Here is an 18086-nt window from a genome sequence, read left to right as displayed (position 1 = left end):
ATCTCCCAGACTTCCCCAGCCAAGTTACACTCGACAAGCTCATAGTAGTACCTCTGTTGATAATACACCCTTTACCGTCTGCCTTTCCCTCCCAGCTCATGTTCCTCCCCTATTGATATTCCCTGGGGTCTCTCTTAAATAAGCATCTTTCACTCAAATTCTTCTCTTGGGATTGCCTCTCAGAGAACTCAAACTTCTGGGAATGTATCCTATAAATTAGCTTACACATACACAAAAACCGCATACACTCAATTTATTAATTCACCATTTTTGTCACTGTGAGGTTGGAAACAATATACCAGAAGGAGACGGGCTTAGGATCCACCCACACAGTGGAATACAGAGCCACTATATAAAAGAATGAGAAAGTACTTTATGTCATGATAAAAAAACAATGTCTGAGTCATATTCATGAAATAAGCAAGATGCAGAACAGTATAAATAATGCATGCTGCCATTTGTGTAAAAAAATTGTGTGTGTGTTTGCATATCCCTAGAATCATTGTATAAAAAGAGAAAAAAAAAGAATCCTAGCAAAGGAGACCTCCAAATACATAACCTGGACTATCCTTTACAAGAGGTCTGAATGGCTGGGAGACCAGAATGGAAAGGAGAGACTTTTCATCATATACCTTTGCACATTTTTTGATTTTGATACTAGAGACAGGTTCATTGTTTCAAAAAATAAAAGTACCATTAAAATAATAAATAAGTGAATACACGAAGAAAGGTGCGCCATTGTGCACTGAACACATTAGCTCTAGTGTGGGTCGAACAGGTTCCTGCTGGTGCTCAGCCCCAGCTGCTCGGGCTCCTGCCAGCCTGCAGGCTCACCCACCAAAGTAGGTCCTACTTCGTTCTGGGGAGAGCAGGGGAGGATTTGTTGGCCTTGCCTTTGTGTTCACCCACAGAGCTGCCATCACCTCTGCCCCCAAGGAAGCACCAGTGGCATCTTCACCCACACACAAGGAAGCCCAAGCAACTCCCTTTGGCCCCAGACCTTGTGCTGAAGGCACTTATCTTGGTTCAAGAGAGATCTGAGGCACACACACAACTCACACTCATGCACACACACACGCGCGCCTGTGCACACAGATGATAATGGAAACCCAAGCAGGTTGCTCCTGAGTGAAATGTCACAGCCCCGATTTCCTAACAGAGGTGTCCATCCGGCAACCTGGGCACCCGCTCTTTGGTCCCATCATGTCCTGACTGCTGCAGAGGAGGCCACTTGGGGGGAGGAGCTGTTACTGGGGCGCGGCCGCATCAGGACCAGCTTCAGTCATCATGTCCTTGTACTGTCGTTTGAAGAAGCCGAGCTGTGGAGGCAGAAGCAAGTGAGTGAGGGCACCCAGGCTGGGGGAAGGGGGTGGGTGAAAGTCATGCAGGACAGGCAGGGAGACTGTGGGACCGAGAGATGCAAAGAAAAAGCATGGTGGGGTGTAGAAGAAGCCCCAGGAAGGGCATTGCTACTGGGAAAGAAAAGAAGGAAAGAAATAGAGAACATAAGAAGGACCACTCCTTATATAGCGATTGTACCAGAGACCAATCTCAGTTCTCTAGAGTTATGAACCCAGTGACCTCCACAAAATGGGTATTTCCCTAGTGACTCAGAAGGTAAAGAATCTGCCTGCAATACAGGAGACCCAGGTTCAATCCCTGGGTTGGGAAGGAGAAGGGAATGGCCACCCACTCCAGTATTCTTGCCTGGAGAATCCCATGGCCAGAGGAGCCTAGTGGGCTACAATCCATGGGGTGGCAAAGAGTCGGACAAGACCGAGCGACTTTCACTTACACTTAGTCTCATTGTACAGTTGAAGAAACTGAGGTTCTGTGACCGCCCCCCACAAGTCACCCAACTGGCGGCAGAAGTGGGAGTTGAGCCCAGGAAGGCAGTGCTGAGTGAGACGCAGTGGCAGGGGGAAGGGGAGCAGGCAGGAAGAGGGTCCCGGGGGAGTTACCTTGTACAGACCGGCAGAGATGAGGGCCAGGAGCACAAGCCCCCCTACCGAGCTGCCCACGATCAGCGGGACAGGGTTATGTACTTCGTAGGACTCCACCTTGGTCTCTGTCTGGAGCAGGGAAGGGGGAGGGGGTACATCAAGGAGAAAGACTCCGGGTTTCTGGGGGGTCCCCCATCAGACTTGGGTGCTCCCTGAACCCCATGATTAACCCCTTCCTGTCCCCTGTCTCCTCCAGGCCCAGTGCTCACTCCTCCTGCCCATCATTCTCTGCCCCCCACAAGCCCAGACTCCTCTCCTGCCTCCAGTGATCGCTCTGTGTCCCAGACACATACCTGGGCCATCACAAAGCCGTCCTGCCCTGGAAGCAGAGTGAACTCTGACTCATCAAATAAGATCTCCGCTTTGCTCACAACTTGAAGGTGGTTGTGTGAAGTCTGTGGGAGAGAGACAGGGTGGGAGCTGGACCCCTGGGCCCTGAAGGATCATGACTTGTGCCCAGCCGAGCCTCAGGCCCCCACAGACCTGGATGTACCAGTCAAATGAGAGGTTGCTCTTGAGGGTGACCTTGAACTCCTCCTGGATGCCAAAGGATGGGATCGCACACTGGATTCTCTGGCAGACAGCCACGGAGCAGCTCTGGGGAAGGGAGGAGAAGAGACAGGTGAGCAGGAAAGCTGGATGCGGGACATGCCCTCTGAGCCCAGGCTGCTCAGTTGAGAGGTGGTCCTGGGCATGGTGCGGGGGTGGCACAGAGTCTGCATGCAGCCCCGAGGCTGGGACTTAGTCTCACCAGCACTGGGCTCTTCTTAAGCTCTGCCAGGAAGTCAGAGTGACGAGGGGCAACCGCCGTGATGTTACATCCACTGGATACGTTCTGAGGAAGAGGCACACGGTGAGGAAGGGATTGAAATGAGGCTCCTGGGTCCACCCTCCAGGTCAGGAGAGGGTCGGAAATGGCTCCATAACCCAACAGAAGAAGCAGAAACAATTTTAGGAAAGATCAGGGGGCTGTGGAGGGAGGAGTTGGGCCCACTCCTCAGAGCCGGCTGGGCTTACCTGGGAGAAGGTGACCTGGGGCTGGGACCACACGGCCACCTTGTTCAGCTGGATGGGGATCCAGAAGACCACGCTGATGGGCAGTTTCTTCCAGCCCAGGTTGTTGAACTGCGTGATGGGGAAGGGTGGGTATCAGGGCTCTGGCCTTTCCACCCCCACCAGCAACTAGAATCAGGTTCCCCACTCCCGAATATCAGGGGAGTCCTGGGAGAGGGCCCAGGACTGAATAAGGCCTCCCAGATCCAAGCACCCTGCCTTCTGATGCTTTCTGAGAGGTAGGAGAGTGTGGTGGTTAAATACCCACGCCTGAGCCAAACAGGCTGTTGTAAGCAGCGGCTCTTCCACTTACTAGGGGTGACACTGGGGGGGGGGGTGTTCTGTTAACTTTTCTGAGCCCCAGTCTCTTCATCTATAAGCTGGGGGAGATGACAGTGCCTCCATCACAGAGTCATTATGAAAATGAAGAAAAAAGAGGTAATTACATACATGTGTGTATACACGTGTGCTCAGTCACTTCATTTGTGTTCGACTCTTTGCAACCCCATGGACTGTAGCCTGCCAGGCTCCTCTGTCCATGGGGATTCTCCAGGCAAGCAGGTTGCCTTGCCCTCCTCCAGAGGATCTTCCCGACCCCGGTATTGAATCTGGTCTCCTCCACTGCAGGCAGATTCTCTACTGCTGAGCCACCAAGGAAGTCCCATGTATACACATATGTGTGTGTGTACATGTGTGATGCATGTGCTTGTGTGTGTGTGGAGTCAGAGCAAGCTTAGAACAGAGTCTGGCCCAAAGCAGGCACCTCATGCGTGTTTCCCATCTTTCTTTTTTTTTTTTTTTTACAAAATAACATGTGAGATCTTTGTTCCCTGACAGGGACTGAACCCTTGTGCCTTGCAGTGGAAGAGTGGAACTCTTTAAAAAGATTTGTTGATGTGGACCATTTAAAAAAGTCTTTATTGAATCTGTTACAATACTGCTTCTGATTCATGTTTGGGTTTTTTGTCCTGAGGCATGTGGGGTCTTAGTTTTCCCGACTAGGGATCAAACCTGTGTCCCATGCAGTCTAAGCGTGGAGTCTTAACCACTGGACCCCAGGGAAGTCCCTCCCGTTGTTCTTTCCTATCATCCTGGTTTCCCTCCCCAGGTTCCTTCTCCACTCCCCACCTGATACTGATGCTCCATAACGTGTCTGGTCTTCTCTGAGGCTGTGAAGTTGAGATATTTGGTGGAGGCCTCGAGGCTGACGGGAGAAAGAAGAAGGGGCAGGAGGTGACAGAACATCAGGGGAGTCCTGGGAGGGGGTCTCCGGCTAAGGGTGTTAAGGGGTGAACAGGCACATGGGAAATGCAAGATGGTGTGCAAGGACCGTGTCGGGGGGCCCACATCGTGTGCCAGTTTGGCCTCCACACACACACACAAATGCACACGTGTGCACACATAACTGCAGACACACACAGGCACATGCGCACAGACTCGCACGCAGATGCTCGATGCGCCACGTCCAGCCCAGGGGCGAAGGCAGAGAGAAAAGCCCCGGAAGCCAGTACCTGGTGACCACCATGTACACGGCATATTTCACAGGCAGCTCCAGCTGGAATTGAGTTTTGTTGTTCCTGGGCATGTTGTTCTCACTGAAGGGAAACAGAGAGCTCTGACCAGCTCTTGAGAATTGAGAATCAGCCTTTCCTTCTCCTTTCTCTCCCTCACCCTCTAGCACCAACCAACCACTGAGTCCTGTCCTCTCAGCGTCTTAAACATTGTCATTTAAATCCAACAGAGGAAATAGAGATTGTAGGAAAGACCAGGGCTGCCCCGTGGAGTTCAGGCCCATCCCAACTCACCTGGATGGATGCCTGGAGCATCGTCTTTTTCTCACCGGTCCCCTGAACTCAAAACCACTCCCACCCTAATCCCCTGCCCTCCTGGAGAGAGATCTTTCTAGCATGCAAAGTTGATCATGTTCTGTCCCTCCCAAGTTCAACTGCAGACTCCATAATAGGACCTGCCAGTCACTACATGAAATGGGCCATATCTAACCAAATCCAACTCTGCCTCCTGTGTTCAAACTTAGCCTGACGTTTGCAGTATCCAGGCATGGCTTGGTCCACACTTCCTTCTCTCTCTATTGATGCCCACCCTCAATTTGTGCCTTTGCTGGGCTTCCCTGGTGGCTCAGATGGCAAAGAATCTGCCTGCAATGCAGGAGACCCTGGGTCAGGAAGATCCCTTGGAGAAGGGAATGGCTACCTGCTCCAGTATTCTTGGTTGGAGAATTCCATGGACAGAGGAGCCTGGTGGGCTATAGTCCATGGGGTCACAAACAGTCGGACATGACTGAACGACTAACACTTCCTTTCAATTTTTTTGGCTAACCCACAGCCCAAATGAGTCTTCCTCTCTGAACACCAAACTCCCAAGAACACTGGACATCATTCATTTCATACTGTATGGTAATCATCAACTTTCCTGTCCATCCTTGCCACTAAATTATAACCTCCATGAGGCAGGAACCTCAGCCATCTTGTCTGCTGCTATCCCATCAGCCCTGGGCAACATGCCTGGCATGTGATGGGTGCTCAGTTGGCATTTCTTGAGTGAATGAATGAGCTGAAGGGAGAACCAGTGGGGAGAGGGTAATGGTCCACCATCAGCATGCGGCTGGGACCTCAAAACTGATGATGTGGTGGGCAGCCAGGCATAGCTCACCTGGTAACACTGGCCTTGAGAAGTAGCTTGTTTCCAAAGTAAGTATCAGGGTTCACGTCAAATGTGACATTAAAGGTGATCTGGAGTTGGAGAAAGGAGAGACAGTGACAAGAGTAAGAGAGAAGAAACATCCAAGATGTTCATCAGCTGAAGAATGGGTAAATAAAATGTGGTACATCCATACAACAGAGTGTTATTCAGCAATAAAAAGAATCAGAGTATTACTACATCTTGCAACATGGGTAACCCTTGAAAGCGTGATGCTCAAAGAAGCCATCATATTGTATGATTCCATTTATATGAAATATCAAGACAGAAAATAGATTAGTGGTTGCCTAGAACTGGGACAGATGGGAAGACATAGGCTGATGGCCAAGGGGAGCAAGGTGTTTTGAGGGAGGGTTATAAAATACTCTAGGACTTCCCGGGTTGTCCAGGGGTTAAGAATCTGCCTTGCAATGCAGGGGACTTGAATTCAATACCTGGTCGGGGAACTAAGATCCCACATGCCTTGTAGCAACTAAGCCCAAGTGCTACAACTACTGAGCCTGTGGACCACAACTAGAGATTTCAAGAGCTGCAGTGAAAGATCCTGCATGATGCAGTGAAGACCCCACATGCTACAGCTAAGACTCAATGCAACCATACAAGTAATATTTTAAACATTAAATTAAAAATATAATACTCTAAAATTGATCACGCTGATGAATGCACAACTCTGTGAACATTTCAAAAGCCATTGGATTGTATACTTTTCTCAGTTTGTTTATTTATTCATTTTTGAGTGCATCAGGTCTCGGGGTGTGTGGGCTCTCTAGCTGTAGCACTTGGGCTTAGATTGCCCAGTGGCATGTGGCATAGGATCTTAATTCCCTAACCCAGGATCAAACCCGGGTCCCCTACATTGCAAGTCAGATTCTCAACCACTTAACCATCAGAGAAGTCCCTGGACCATATACTTTAAATGTTTGTGTTAGTCATTCAGTCGTGTCTGACTCTTTGTGACCCCATGGACTATATAGCCTGTTAGGCTCCTCTGTCCATGGAATTCTTCAGGCAAGAATACTGGAGTGGGTTGCCATTCCCTTCTCCAGGGAATCTTCCCAACCCAGGAATTAAACCCAGGTCTCCTGCATTGCAAGCAGATTCTTTACTGTCTGAGCTGCCAGGGAAGCCCAGTGGGTGTATTGTAATGGTAGATGGATTTTATCTCAACAAAACTTAAAAAAAAAAAAAAAAAAAAGAAAGAAAGAAAGATCTACTTTTAAAAAGAAGAAGGAGAAGGGAATTCCCTGACGATCATTGGTTAAGATTTCACGTTTTCATTGCCAAGGGCCTGAGTTCAATACCTGGTCTGGGAACTAAAATCCCACAGGCCATGCAGTGTGGGAAGAAGGAGAAGGGGAAGAACAAGGGAAGAATTCAGAAGAAAACAAAGGAGCAAAAGGGAGGAGGAGCCAGCAGTCTGACCTCTGAGTTGTCTGGGAAAATGGGGTGGTTTATGCTGCAGGTGGTGCTCTTCGAGGTTCCAGACCCTTCGGTGGAGACATCAGACTCACAGGCCAGGCGCCAGGATCGATGGGAGCGCTGGTTCTGGAAGGCCAGGGAGGCAGAGCTGGTGAAGTCAGCTGGGAGCCAGGGCGGGCAGGGCAAGCAAAGTCAGACGGAGCCTGAGAAGGGTTTGGCTACCTGGCCGCCTGACACCCTCCGGTAGGACAAGCCAGATGGGTAGGAGAAGGTGACCTGGGTTCTGTAGGAGTCCTCGCCCTGGTTTCTCACAGTCAGCGTCACGTTCAGGTCCCGGGGACCACCCACCACCAGGGTGTCCAGGCTGTGGAAGGAAGAAGCCAGGCCATGAGAGGCTGGGGGCTTCCCTGCCGCGAATGTGCTCTGGAGGGAAGGAGGCGCAGACACTGGGAGAGAGAAGGTAGTGGATGAGGCGGCAGCAGCTGCTCTGCGCCGGGCTCCCTTGGGGGCCAGGAGGAGAACAGAGCGCCCGCTTACGGTGCAGCTTTGGGGGTAAAAACGAGGACAGGGAACTCACTCCAGAAAACTGAAGGTGATGCTGAGGTCATCCTGGCAGACGGTGTCATTGCCACAGTTCTTCTCAAAGGGAAGCTGCCAAACACAGAATATGAGAAAAACGAAAGGAAATCAGGACAGGATGTGAAACGAAACAGTAAAGTGAAATCTTGAAATAAAGTGAAAGTGTTAGTTGCTCAGTCGTGTCTGACTCTTTGGGACCCCGTGGACTGCAGCCCGCCAGGCTCTTCTTGCCTGTGGGATTCTCCAGGCAAGAACACTGGAGTGGGTTGCCCTTTCCTGCTCCAGGGGATCTTCCCGACTCACCGAGGCTGTGAAGAGTCTCAGCGCGTCCACGGCCAGCACTGGCCTGAGGCCCCCATAATTGTGCGCGGGCTCCCCCACCAGAGAGAAGTTGAGGCGCAGAGCAATGGGGGTCACTGAGTCCTCCACACAGTCCTGAGAGACAGTGGGGGGTTGGTGATCCAGCCTTCTCAGCTTCACAAGGCCACCCCTGCTTGGGGGACCCAGGAGGGTGGTCACCCCCTGCTCACCAGTAACCGGATCGTCAGGGTCTCGCATTTCTGACGCAGCCTCAGCGTCTCTACACGTCTGCGTGTGTTGTTCTTTGTCTCATCAAAGACGGCCTGAGAATGGGGGCGACCTGGGTCCAGAGCCAGTTCATAGGTGATAGTGCTCTGGGTATCTCCTGAAGGGGCAGAGAAGAATGGTGGTAAGGAGCCTGACTTTGGAGTCAGACTGGCAAGAGGTGGAGGCCCCTTTCCTCTGCTCCCCAACTGTCCAACTTGGGCCACATTAGCTGACCCCTCTGTGTCTCTCAGCTCCTTATTTTAAAAACTAAGGTCACAAAGAGTCGGATATGACTTAGTGACTGAACAACATGGGGTCTTCAGTGGCAGCACGTGGGATCTAATTCCCTGACCAGGGATGAACCCTGGCCCCTGCATTGGAGGCACAGTGCCCTAGCCACTGGACCACCAGGGAAGTTCCTCCTTATTTTTAAATAAAGATAATAATTGTAACTTCCCAACAGTGAAAATAAAATTGTGCCTATGAAGCCTTGAGCATAGTGCCTGCCACATAATAAGTGCTCAGTAAATAATAGCTATTCTGTTAAAGCTAGAAAATTAAGTATATTTTTTAAGTATATTGCTTTTCACTTTTTCTCTTTGTCTTTGTTCTTCAGCAGTTTGTACCTTGGGATGATACAGTGTCTAGTGTTGTGGGCATTGGTGTAATGTACCAATTTATGGTTCCTTTTATATTTATCTTGCTCTGACTTGGTAGAGAATCTTGATGTCTTTCACCAGTTTTAGAAGTCTTTACCACCATTTCTTTTTTAAATTCTGTTTTATATTGAAGTATAGCTGATTAATAGTGTTGTTTTAGTTTCAAGTATACAGCAAAGTGATTCAGTTATACATATATATATTTTTCAGCTTCTTTTCCATTACAGGTTAAACAAGATATTGATTGAATATGATTATCTGTGCTATACAGTAAATCCTTGTTTACCTATTTTATATACAGTAATGTATATCTGTTTGTTCTGCTTCTAATCTGCTATTAAATGTATTGAATTCTCAATTCCATTCCGTGTGTTTTTCAGTGCTAGTGTTTCCATTTAACTCTTTCAGGAAATCAGATTTTTTTTATGAAGTTCTCCATCCTTTCTTCTTTTTTCTTGAAGATATTAATTTTAGTTGTATTTTAAATTCTGATTTGATAATTCTGAATCATCTGTGGGCCTGTATCTATTATCTGTTGCTTCTCTTGCTTGCTGGTCTCAATGGACATTTTCCCAATAGAAGGATTGAGGGGTTTCTCAAGGCCCCACTCAAATCTCTGCTTCCTCAGCAGCTGGATTTCTTTTTAACTCATTAGCTCTCCAGTTGCTATCTTCCACTGAGTTTCTGGAAGTATTGACCTGGACATGCATGACTTAGAAGTCAGCCAATGACTTGTATGGAATTTCCATGTAGATTTTGGGGAAATCTCTGTAATTCTCTGTAAATCTCTGTTATTCTCTACTCTCCAAGACTTCACTCTCAATTTCTAGCCATGTTGTTTGCCCCAAACCCTGACTGCTATCTCCTCAGTTCAGTAAGATTACTGCTAGAAAACCATTTTTATCTTCTCCCCTTGTTACTCTCTAGAACCACCATTACTCTTCCTCACCCCAAGCACAATGCCACTCAGAATAGAGACAAGGGAGAAAGTCAAGTTAGTTGTGATAAAATACATGTCTGAATGCTTTGTGAGTTTGTGTTTAGCTTCATCAACTCAATCTCCCCTTTGACCAAATTATTGTTGCCGTTTAGTTGCTAAGTTGTGTCCAACTCTTTGCAACCCCATGAACTATAGATTGCCAAGCTCCTCTGCCCATCTCTCAGTTAAAAGAATATTTCTGGTTAGTTCACAGGGTGGGGCCCTTCATTCTATAGAGAACTGAAATTGTAAATTGCCAGAGACTTACTTCTTTGGGGGTGCTTTCTGGGCCTCCCCACCCAAGCCCTAGCAGGGGAACCATCTGCTTACTCCATCCAAGCTTGAAGAAGGCTATCAGAGCCCATCAATGTCCCAGTCATTTAACCTCTTGAAATTCACCCACCCAGCCTCACCTTCTCCCAGCCGATCCCATGTACTCTTGCGAACCTGGAGACAGACTTTGACCTGCCCAGCAATCCGGTCTTTTATCACTAAGTCACGACACTCATACACATTCCTCTTCACTTCCTTGGGTGTGAACTCCATCGTCGCCTCAACTTTCAGCACAGGCTGTGACCTGGGGGGACACCAGAGGGCCATCAGGAGCCATCGTACAGCAAACTCACTCCTTAAAAAGAAGATACCCGGTATGATCTCACCTGAGCAGCAGCACATGCCCCTGAGCCCCGACAGCCAAGTCTACCAGTCCATCCATTGTGAGGTCCTGGCCCCCGCTCAGTGACTGCCCAAAATACTGAAGCTTGGGGGAGATCTGTGAGCCTGTGATCCGCTGAGGATAGAAAAGAGGAGGAGAGAAAGAGATGGGAAAGAACAGAGAAGAGAGTAACTCAGTCTCCCAGGGTGACCCAAGGAGAGATTGTCTGGGCTCCACTCAAGTCACACCTCCCACAATTTCTTTAAAAATTAGGGTAACTATTCAACTTTAAACTGCAACCTTGAGATGATATCAAAAAATTCCATAATTGCTGGGTTTTTCAGAGAAAACAAGAAGCTTCACAGGAAAGAAGAGACAGTATACTATTTGACTCAGCTGAATCTCTTGACTCAGTTGGATCTGTCTTACGTGGTCAAGAAAATGCAAACACTCTGTATTGACCTAACCAAACTTATCATATAAATTTAATGTGGGGGAGTGGAATGGAAAGCATGTGAATACCTGAAAAGAGAGGCCTCAAAGAGAGCTCAGTCCTCACCTTCCATAGTAGTAAGTCAACGCAAAAACAAAAATCAAGCAGCAGCAATATAATTGTGTCCTTGGGAAGTATGGAGAATCATTGAAAGAGCTGAAAATGGTTTCCTCATGAGGACGAAAAACAAAGAGGAAATCACAGTGTGGGTATGAAAATTGTTACCTTTCATAATAAGCTGTTAGGAACAATTTTGACTCTTCAATCTATGTGGAAGATTAACACTGAAAGGATCAGTTCAGTTCAGTCACTCAGTCGTGTCTGACTCTTTGCAAAACCATGGACTGCAGCACGACAGGCTTTCCCATCCGTCACCAACTCCTGGAGCTTATTCAAACTCATGTCCATAGCGTTAGTAATGCCATCCAACCATCTCATCCTCTGTCGTCCCCTTCTCCTCCTGCCTTCAATCTTCCCAACATCATGGTCTTTTCCAATGAGTCAGTTCTTCACATCAGGTGGCCAAAGTATTGGAGTTTCAGCTTCAGCATCAGTCCTTCCAATGAATATTCAAGACTGATTTCCTTTAGGATGGACTGGTTGAATCTCCCTGCAGTCCAAGGGACTCTCAAGAGTCTTCTCCAACACCACAGTTCAAAAGCATCAATTCTTCGGTGCTCAGCCTTCTTTATAGTCCAACTCTCACATCCATGTATGACTACTGGAAAGATCATAGCTTTGACTATACAGACCTTTGTTGGCAAAGTAATGTCTCTGCTTTTTAATATGCTGTCTAGCTTGGTCATAGCTTTTCTTCCAAGGAGCAAGCATCTTTTAATTTCATGGCAGCAACCACCATCTGCTGTGATTTTGGAGCCCCCCCAAAAATAAAGTCTAACTGAAAGGATAACAGCCAAATATATTAAGAAATTTTAAAAGTGACTTTGTCATGTACTTAATGCTGCTGAAGTGTGTACTCTTAAAAATGGTTAAGGTGGTGAGTTTTAGGTCATGTATATTTTACTGCCATTTTTTAAGTGAATTTGTCAACTGGAAAGAAGAATGAGGAAGTGCAGGACGCTGGAAATGTGCTATATCTTCATCTGGGTGGTGCTTACTCGGGTTCACAGATGTGAAAATTCAACACTTAAGATTTGTGTGTTTACTGAACATACATTACACTGCAAATTTTTCTGAGAAAAAATTATTTTATCCTATTGGGAGGAAGCTTTGTTTTGAAATTATATAATATGGTAGTTGGGAGATCCACAAGACATTTGCTTGTTGAAATACTGACCATCCCCAGTTCCAGTCATGGAAAAAGAACAACTAAAAATTACAAACAGTAGAACAACAAGCTTGCATGACCCTTTTTGTATTTATTTTTAATTCCAAAGTCTGTGGTGTGGGAGAGGAGAATGTGAGTGGAGTGGGAGTGTGTGTATGGGTGTGAGTGGATGTGGGTGTCTGGGGAGGTGTGGGTGGGTGTGATTGTGGGTGTGAGTGGGTGTGGGTATGGGTGGGGATGGGTGCACGGGGGTGTGAGTGAGGGTGGGTGAATGTGTGGACCCTCCCCTTACCCTTGTTTTCCTTTCCAGGGCAAGTTCTGGTAAAGATGAAAGGGCAGAAGGAGCTAGGGCTTTTGCTGTTTACTTTAGATCTTTTAACTTATACAAGCATGTAAAGTGTTGTAATAAAAATAAAGTAAAACCAGAGCCTTCAAATCTCATTTACACAAAGAAACAACAGATGCCAATGAGATAAAAGCTTAACTATAATATTCACAAAATTGTGGATTCACAACTAGAGAAAAACTGGAGAAGCAACGGAGATTCAGTGCAGCCATAAATAAATAAGTAAAATTATTTTTTTTAAAGGAGTGTGTGAAAAATACTAGGGCTGACATAGCATAATAGTCCACACACTAGAATGGGCAAAACTGACCTATGGTGGAAAATAATTGGAACAGTAGCTTCCTCTAGGATGGAGTGGGGTCAGAAGTTGACTGGGAGGGGACAGGTGGGAACTTTCTAAAGTGATAATGATGTTCAGTACAGTAAGTGAAATTGCTCAGTTGGGTCCGACCCTGCAACCCCATGGACCGTAGCCTGCCAGGCTCCTCTGTCCATGGAATTTTACAGGTATGTATCTTTGTAGAATTATTGGGGGTTGTTTGTTTGGTTTTTGGTTGTCTGGTCACACCACACAGCTTTCAGGGCCTTAGTTCCCCGATCACGGATTGAACCCAGGCCATGGCAGTGAAAGCACTGAGTCATAAGCACTGGACCACCAGAGAATTCCCAGGATTTGGGGTTATGTTTTTCAAAATTCATTGACTGGCCAAAGATCTGTACATTTTCTGTCTATACATTTTATCTTAAAATTAATGGTAAGCAAGTATTAAATTCTAGTTAAAGATATACATGGTGAGGTATTCAGGGGTGAAGTCGGACTGGTGTTGCAAATTACTTTGAATTTTAAAATGTGATGAACTGATGAACAGGCAGAAAAGGATGAATATAAGGATGGAGATGTGAAAAAGTAAATCTAGTAAAATATTAATAGATTCTAGCTTATAAATACATGGATGTTCACTGTACATTAAAATTTTTCTTAATAAAATGGAAAAATTTTACTGATGCCTGGGGCTCTGTCCATATGTGCTTCAGTCATGTCTGACTTTTTGCTGCCCCACCAGGCTCTTCTGTCCATGGGATACTCCAAGCAAGAATACTGGAGTGGGTTGCCATGCCCTCCTGCAAGAGGTCTTCCCGATCCAGGGATCAAACCCTTGTCTCCTGCATTGGCAGATGGGTTCTTTACTGCTGGCGCCACCTGGGAAGCCCCTGGAGCCCTGACCTCAGACCATTTAAATCAGAACCCCTACTGGCAGGGCCCAGGCACCCATTTTTTAAAAACTTCAGGTGATGTTAGTGGGGTTGAACCTTGTGAGGGATTTGGCAGGAGTGATGAAGAAACAGAGAAAGGACATAAGAAAAATTTGGGGGGAAAAATGCTGGAAAAAAGTCAGAGACCAGAAGACTGGATGGACTCAGTGGGCTGTAAGGGAGAAAGCCAGACTGTGGGGGTCCCTCTAGACGGTGAGCTTCATCTGGCAGGAAAGAGGGCGCTTCTTCAGGAGGAAACCAGTTGTGGCAATCAACCTTTCAAGTGACCAGCCATCAGGATCAGCTGCACAATTTGCAGGACCCCATGGGGGGAAAACAATGGAGGACTCCTTATTCAAAAGTTGTTAAGAATTTCAAGATGACCGCAGCAGAGCACTAATCTAAGCACAGCGCCCGTTTGAGAGAGGCGCCCTGAGTGACTACACAGGTCTTCCTGTGTTGTGAGACTCTCACCGCTAAAATCAAGAGGCTAGTTAGTTACTGCTAGCTGCTCAGTCGTGTCTGACTCTGTGCAACCCCACGGACTGCAGCCCACCAGGCTCCTCCATCCATGGAATTCTCCAAGCAAGAATACTGGAGTGGGTTGCCATTTCCTCCTCCAGGGGATCTTCCCAAGTCAAGGCTCGAACCCAGGTCTCCTGCATTGCAGACAGATTCTTTACCATTTGAGCCAACAGGGAAGCCCCAAACCAGGATAGATGTGGGGCAAACCAGGTCTACTGGTCATCCTATGAAGACTGAGATTCAGAGCAGAGGAACGTCTACATCCTAACACTTCCGGCTCACCATTCATTACCTCTGAGCCTTCATCTTCCCTCCTGGAAAGGGGCAGCAGTGATGCTGGCCCTGTGTACCTCCTCTACTTGTCAGAATGAATCTTTTCTGTGAAATGTGTATTATTTTTGAAGGTTCTGAAAAGGGTTTCTGGGAGAACTGGCCTGGCAGCTGCGGGAATGTCAATTTAGAAAGGAATAGATGACCCGGCCTCACCTGGCTGTGGGAGGGGCTGATGCCCAGTTCTGAGGTTCCGTGGAACAGGTAGACAGCACCCTGGTTCTCCTGCTCTCCTGGGGCCCCAATGGCCACATCCGCCAGCCTGTCCCCATTCACATCCCCCAGTGCTGTCAGGGCTGCCCCAAAGCGGCTCCAGGGGTGGCCGGGCTCCCCTCGCAGAACAGCATCACACTGCCACTTAGCTCTCTGCAGAACAAAAATAGTGTCAGGTCCACCCCAGGCGACCCCTCCATCCCACCCCCAGACCTCACCCAGCCCGGGTCTCATCACTACTCACCCCCCGGGGAAAGGGACACACAGACACCTGGCCCCCTCGCATCTGTTCATAGAAATGGGGGGCCCCGATGAGGACCAGGTCAGAGCTGCCATCTCTGTTGACATCCACGGAGCGGAGGGAGGCCCCAAAGTAGGAGCCAATCTGAAAGAGATAAGGCCAAGATCACATACCTCTTCCCACCTAAAACAGGGCATGGGGGTTTTCTCCCTGGGACGTAAAATCACGCCTGCTGAGGCAAGCCCTTTGGAGTGGATGAGATCCTCTCCCTGTTTCGTGATCAATCCTTGTTTGAATGTACTGCCAGCTGAAGAGCCTGTTATAGAGTTGATGGGCGGTGGTGAGGATTCACCCTAAGTCATGTTCCAGGGAGATGATTAAGGTAGCAAAGAAGTTGGATTTGAAAATACAGACAGGGGCTTCCCTGGTAGTCCAGTGGTTAAGAATCCACCTTCCAATGCAGCGAAAGCAGGTTCCATCCCCGGTTGGGGAACCAAGGTTCCACATGTTGTGGGACAACTAAGCCCGAGTACCATAACTACTGAGGCAACACACCACCGCTAGAGAGAAGCCTGCATCTGCGACAAAGAGTCCTCAAGTTGGCTCCTATGAAATATCCCACGTACTGCAACTAAGCCCCGGAGCAGCCAAAAATAAAATAAATATTTTTTTAATTAAAAAAAAATACGGAGAGAAAAGCCTAGAAGGCCATACAGGATATCCTTTCAATATGTTGAAAGTCTTTAGGGGATATATCAAAGTTGGCAGTCTGGCTAATAAGGAATCATCTGGCTTGGATGAAAAATAACTATTGCTACAGGAATTTTTTTTGCATGATATTGAGAAATAATGTTTACCTTTTAAAACAGTTTTAAAATATATTCAAAAAATATCAAGATATGTTCTCTGTAAATGGGTAAACTCCATCCATAGAAATCACCCCTTTAGTCATTCATTCATTCATTCAACAAACAAAGGGTTGCTCTTTGCTGAGTGTGAGGCTGGGTAGTAGGGACGGTGCCTTCAAGGCTTTCGATTCAGGAAGGGATAACAGTACCAGATAAAAGGGAGATGTATATGGAAATTTCTCATTTGTGGGGCAAGTTCTAGGAAGGAAAAGTGCAGATGGCACCAAGACAGTGACTCACCACTGTCTGATTTCTGCCCCACACGCCTCTGAGGGAAGCCTCCTGATAAGTCTGTGCATATGCATGCTAAGTTGCTTCAATTGTGCCAGACTCTTTGCGACCCTATGGATTGCAGCTTGCCACGCTCCTCTCTCCATGCAGAGGAGACTTGCCTGGACTCCCCAGGAGATCTTAATAGATTCTTGCCTGGATTGGAGTGGGTTGCCATGCCCTACTCCAAGCGATCTTGTCCACTCAGGGATCAAACCCATGTCTCCTGAGGTTCTTGCACTGCAGGAGGCTTCTTTCCTGCTGAGCCATTGGGGAAGCCCCACGTCCCCCACCCCACCCCGCCCCCGCCTCCTCCCCCATAGTTCAAAAAAGGCATTTAAGCTTCATCATAAAGTCAATAGGATTTTTTTTTTTTTTTTTGCTTTTAGGTCAAGTTTATTGGGTATAATTTCCACATAATAAAATTCAACCTTTTTACTACAGTTTTATGAGTTTGGACAAACACATAAAGTCATGTAATTACCATGATGGTCAAGATTCATTCAGGACAGTTTCCTCACCCCCAAAATATTCCCTTTTGCTGTAATCAACCTCTTTCCTCAGTCATCAGCCCCTGGTAACCACTGATCTGTTTTCTGTCCCTATAGTTTTGCCTTTTCCAGAATGTTATATAAAGGGAATTATACAGTAGGTAGCTTTTCAGATCTGGCTTCTTTCAACTAAGTCAGCATTTGGGATTCATCCATGTTGTTGCATGTATCATTAATTTGTTCTGATTTATTTCTGACCAGTATTCCAATGTACAGACATACCACAGTTTGCTTATCCACTACCCAGTTGAGGGATATTCAGGTTGATTCCAATTTGGGGCTTTTATGAACAAAGCCACTAGAAACATTCATACATAGGTTTTCATGTGAATGTCTATTTTTATTTCTCCTGGATAAATACCTAAGAGTGTTATGGCAACTGCACATTGAACTTTATAAGATACTGATGAACTTTTCCAAAGTAGTCATTTTTCCAATGCCATTTTTCCATTCTGACAGCAATGTATGGGTGTTTTAGTTGCCACACATCCTTGCCAGTACTTGATATTGCAAGTTTATTTCTTTTGTGTGTTAATCATACTAATAGGTGTGCAATTGTACCTCACTATGGTTTTAATTTGCATTTCTGTGATGATTTAATGATATTGACATTCTTACAAGTGCCTATTTGCCATTCACATATCTTCTTTGGTTAAGTGTCTGTTCAAATATTCTGCTTATTTTTGAATTGAATTATTTAACTTCTTGTTGTTGAGTTTTGAGAATCCTTTATGTATTCTGGATATAAGTCTTTTGTCAGATATGTAATTTTATTTTATTTCAAATATGTCATTTTTAAAAAGGAAGGGAAATTTGCAAATATTTTCTTCCAATCTGTAGCTTATCTGTTCATTCTCTTAATAAACAGAGCAAAACTTTTCTTATCTTTTTTTTTTCTTTATGGGCCATGTTTTCAGTGTTCTATCTAAGAATTCTTCGACTAATGCAAGGTCACAAAAATTTTCTCCTAAAGTTTTCTTTCACAAGTATAATAGTTTTAGATTTTACATTTAGCTCTATAATCTATTTTGAATT

At 46.5% G+C, this 18086-nt stretch overlaps 1 protein-coding gene across 1 annotated transcript in view; it reads right to left on the bottom strand.

Moving 5' to 3' along the window:
- Positions 1 to 238: 238 nt before the first annotated feature.
- Positions 239 to 18086, bottom strand: part of ITGAM (integrin subunit alpha M) — a 35263-nt gene continuing 17415 nt past the window's right edge. Inside the window, exons 13-30 of the mRNA XM_065924722.1 lie at positions 15326 to 15466; positions 15025 to 15234; positions 10637 to 10767; positions 10391 to 10554; positions 8303 to 8457; positions 8076 to 8207; positions 7771 to 7844; positions 7416 to 7557; positions 7197 to 7319; positions 5727 to 5806; positions 4568 to 4651; positions 4185 to 4260; positions 3021 to 3128; positions 2755 to 2838; positions 2487 to 2600; positions 2297 to 2398; positions 1962 to 2072; positions 239 to 1319 (exon numbers count right to left, since the gene is read on the bottom strand). Of these exons, the coding sequence (XP_065780794.1) occupies positions 1248 to 1319; positions 1962 to 2072; positions 2297 to 2398; positions 2487 to 2600; positions 2755 to 2838; positions 3021 to 3128; positions 4185 to 4260; positions 4568 to 4651; positions 5727 to 5806; positions 7197 to 7319; positions 7416 to 7557; positions 7771 to 7844; positions 8076 to 8207; positions 8303 to 8457; positions 10391 to 10554; positions 10637 to 10767; positions 15025 to 15234; positions 15326 to 15466 (2103 nt within the window). The 3' untranslated portion in view covers positions 239 to 1247. The remainder of the gene's footprint in view (positions 1320 to 1961; positions 2073 to 2296; positions 2399 to 2486; positions 2601 to 2754; positions 2839 to 3020; positions 3129 to 4184; positions 4261 to 4567; positions 4652 to 5726; positions 5807 to 7196; positions 7320 to 7415; positions 7558 to 7770; positions 7845 to 8075; positions 8208 to 8302; positions 8458 to 10390; positions 10555 to 10636; positions 10768 to 15024; positions 15235 to 15325; positions 15467 to 18086) is intronic.

This window comes from Muntiacus reevesi, chromosome 2 (assembly GCF_963930625.1).
Source record: "Muntiacus reevesi chromosome 2, mMunRee1.1, whole genome shotgun sequence".
Taxonomy (NCBI): Eukaryota; Metazoa; Chordata; class Mammalia; order Artiodactyla; family Cervidae; genus Muntiacus; species Muntiacus reevesi.
Note: the sequence above shows the minus strand (reverse complement) of the source record. Positions and strands in the feature narration are given on the sequence as shown.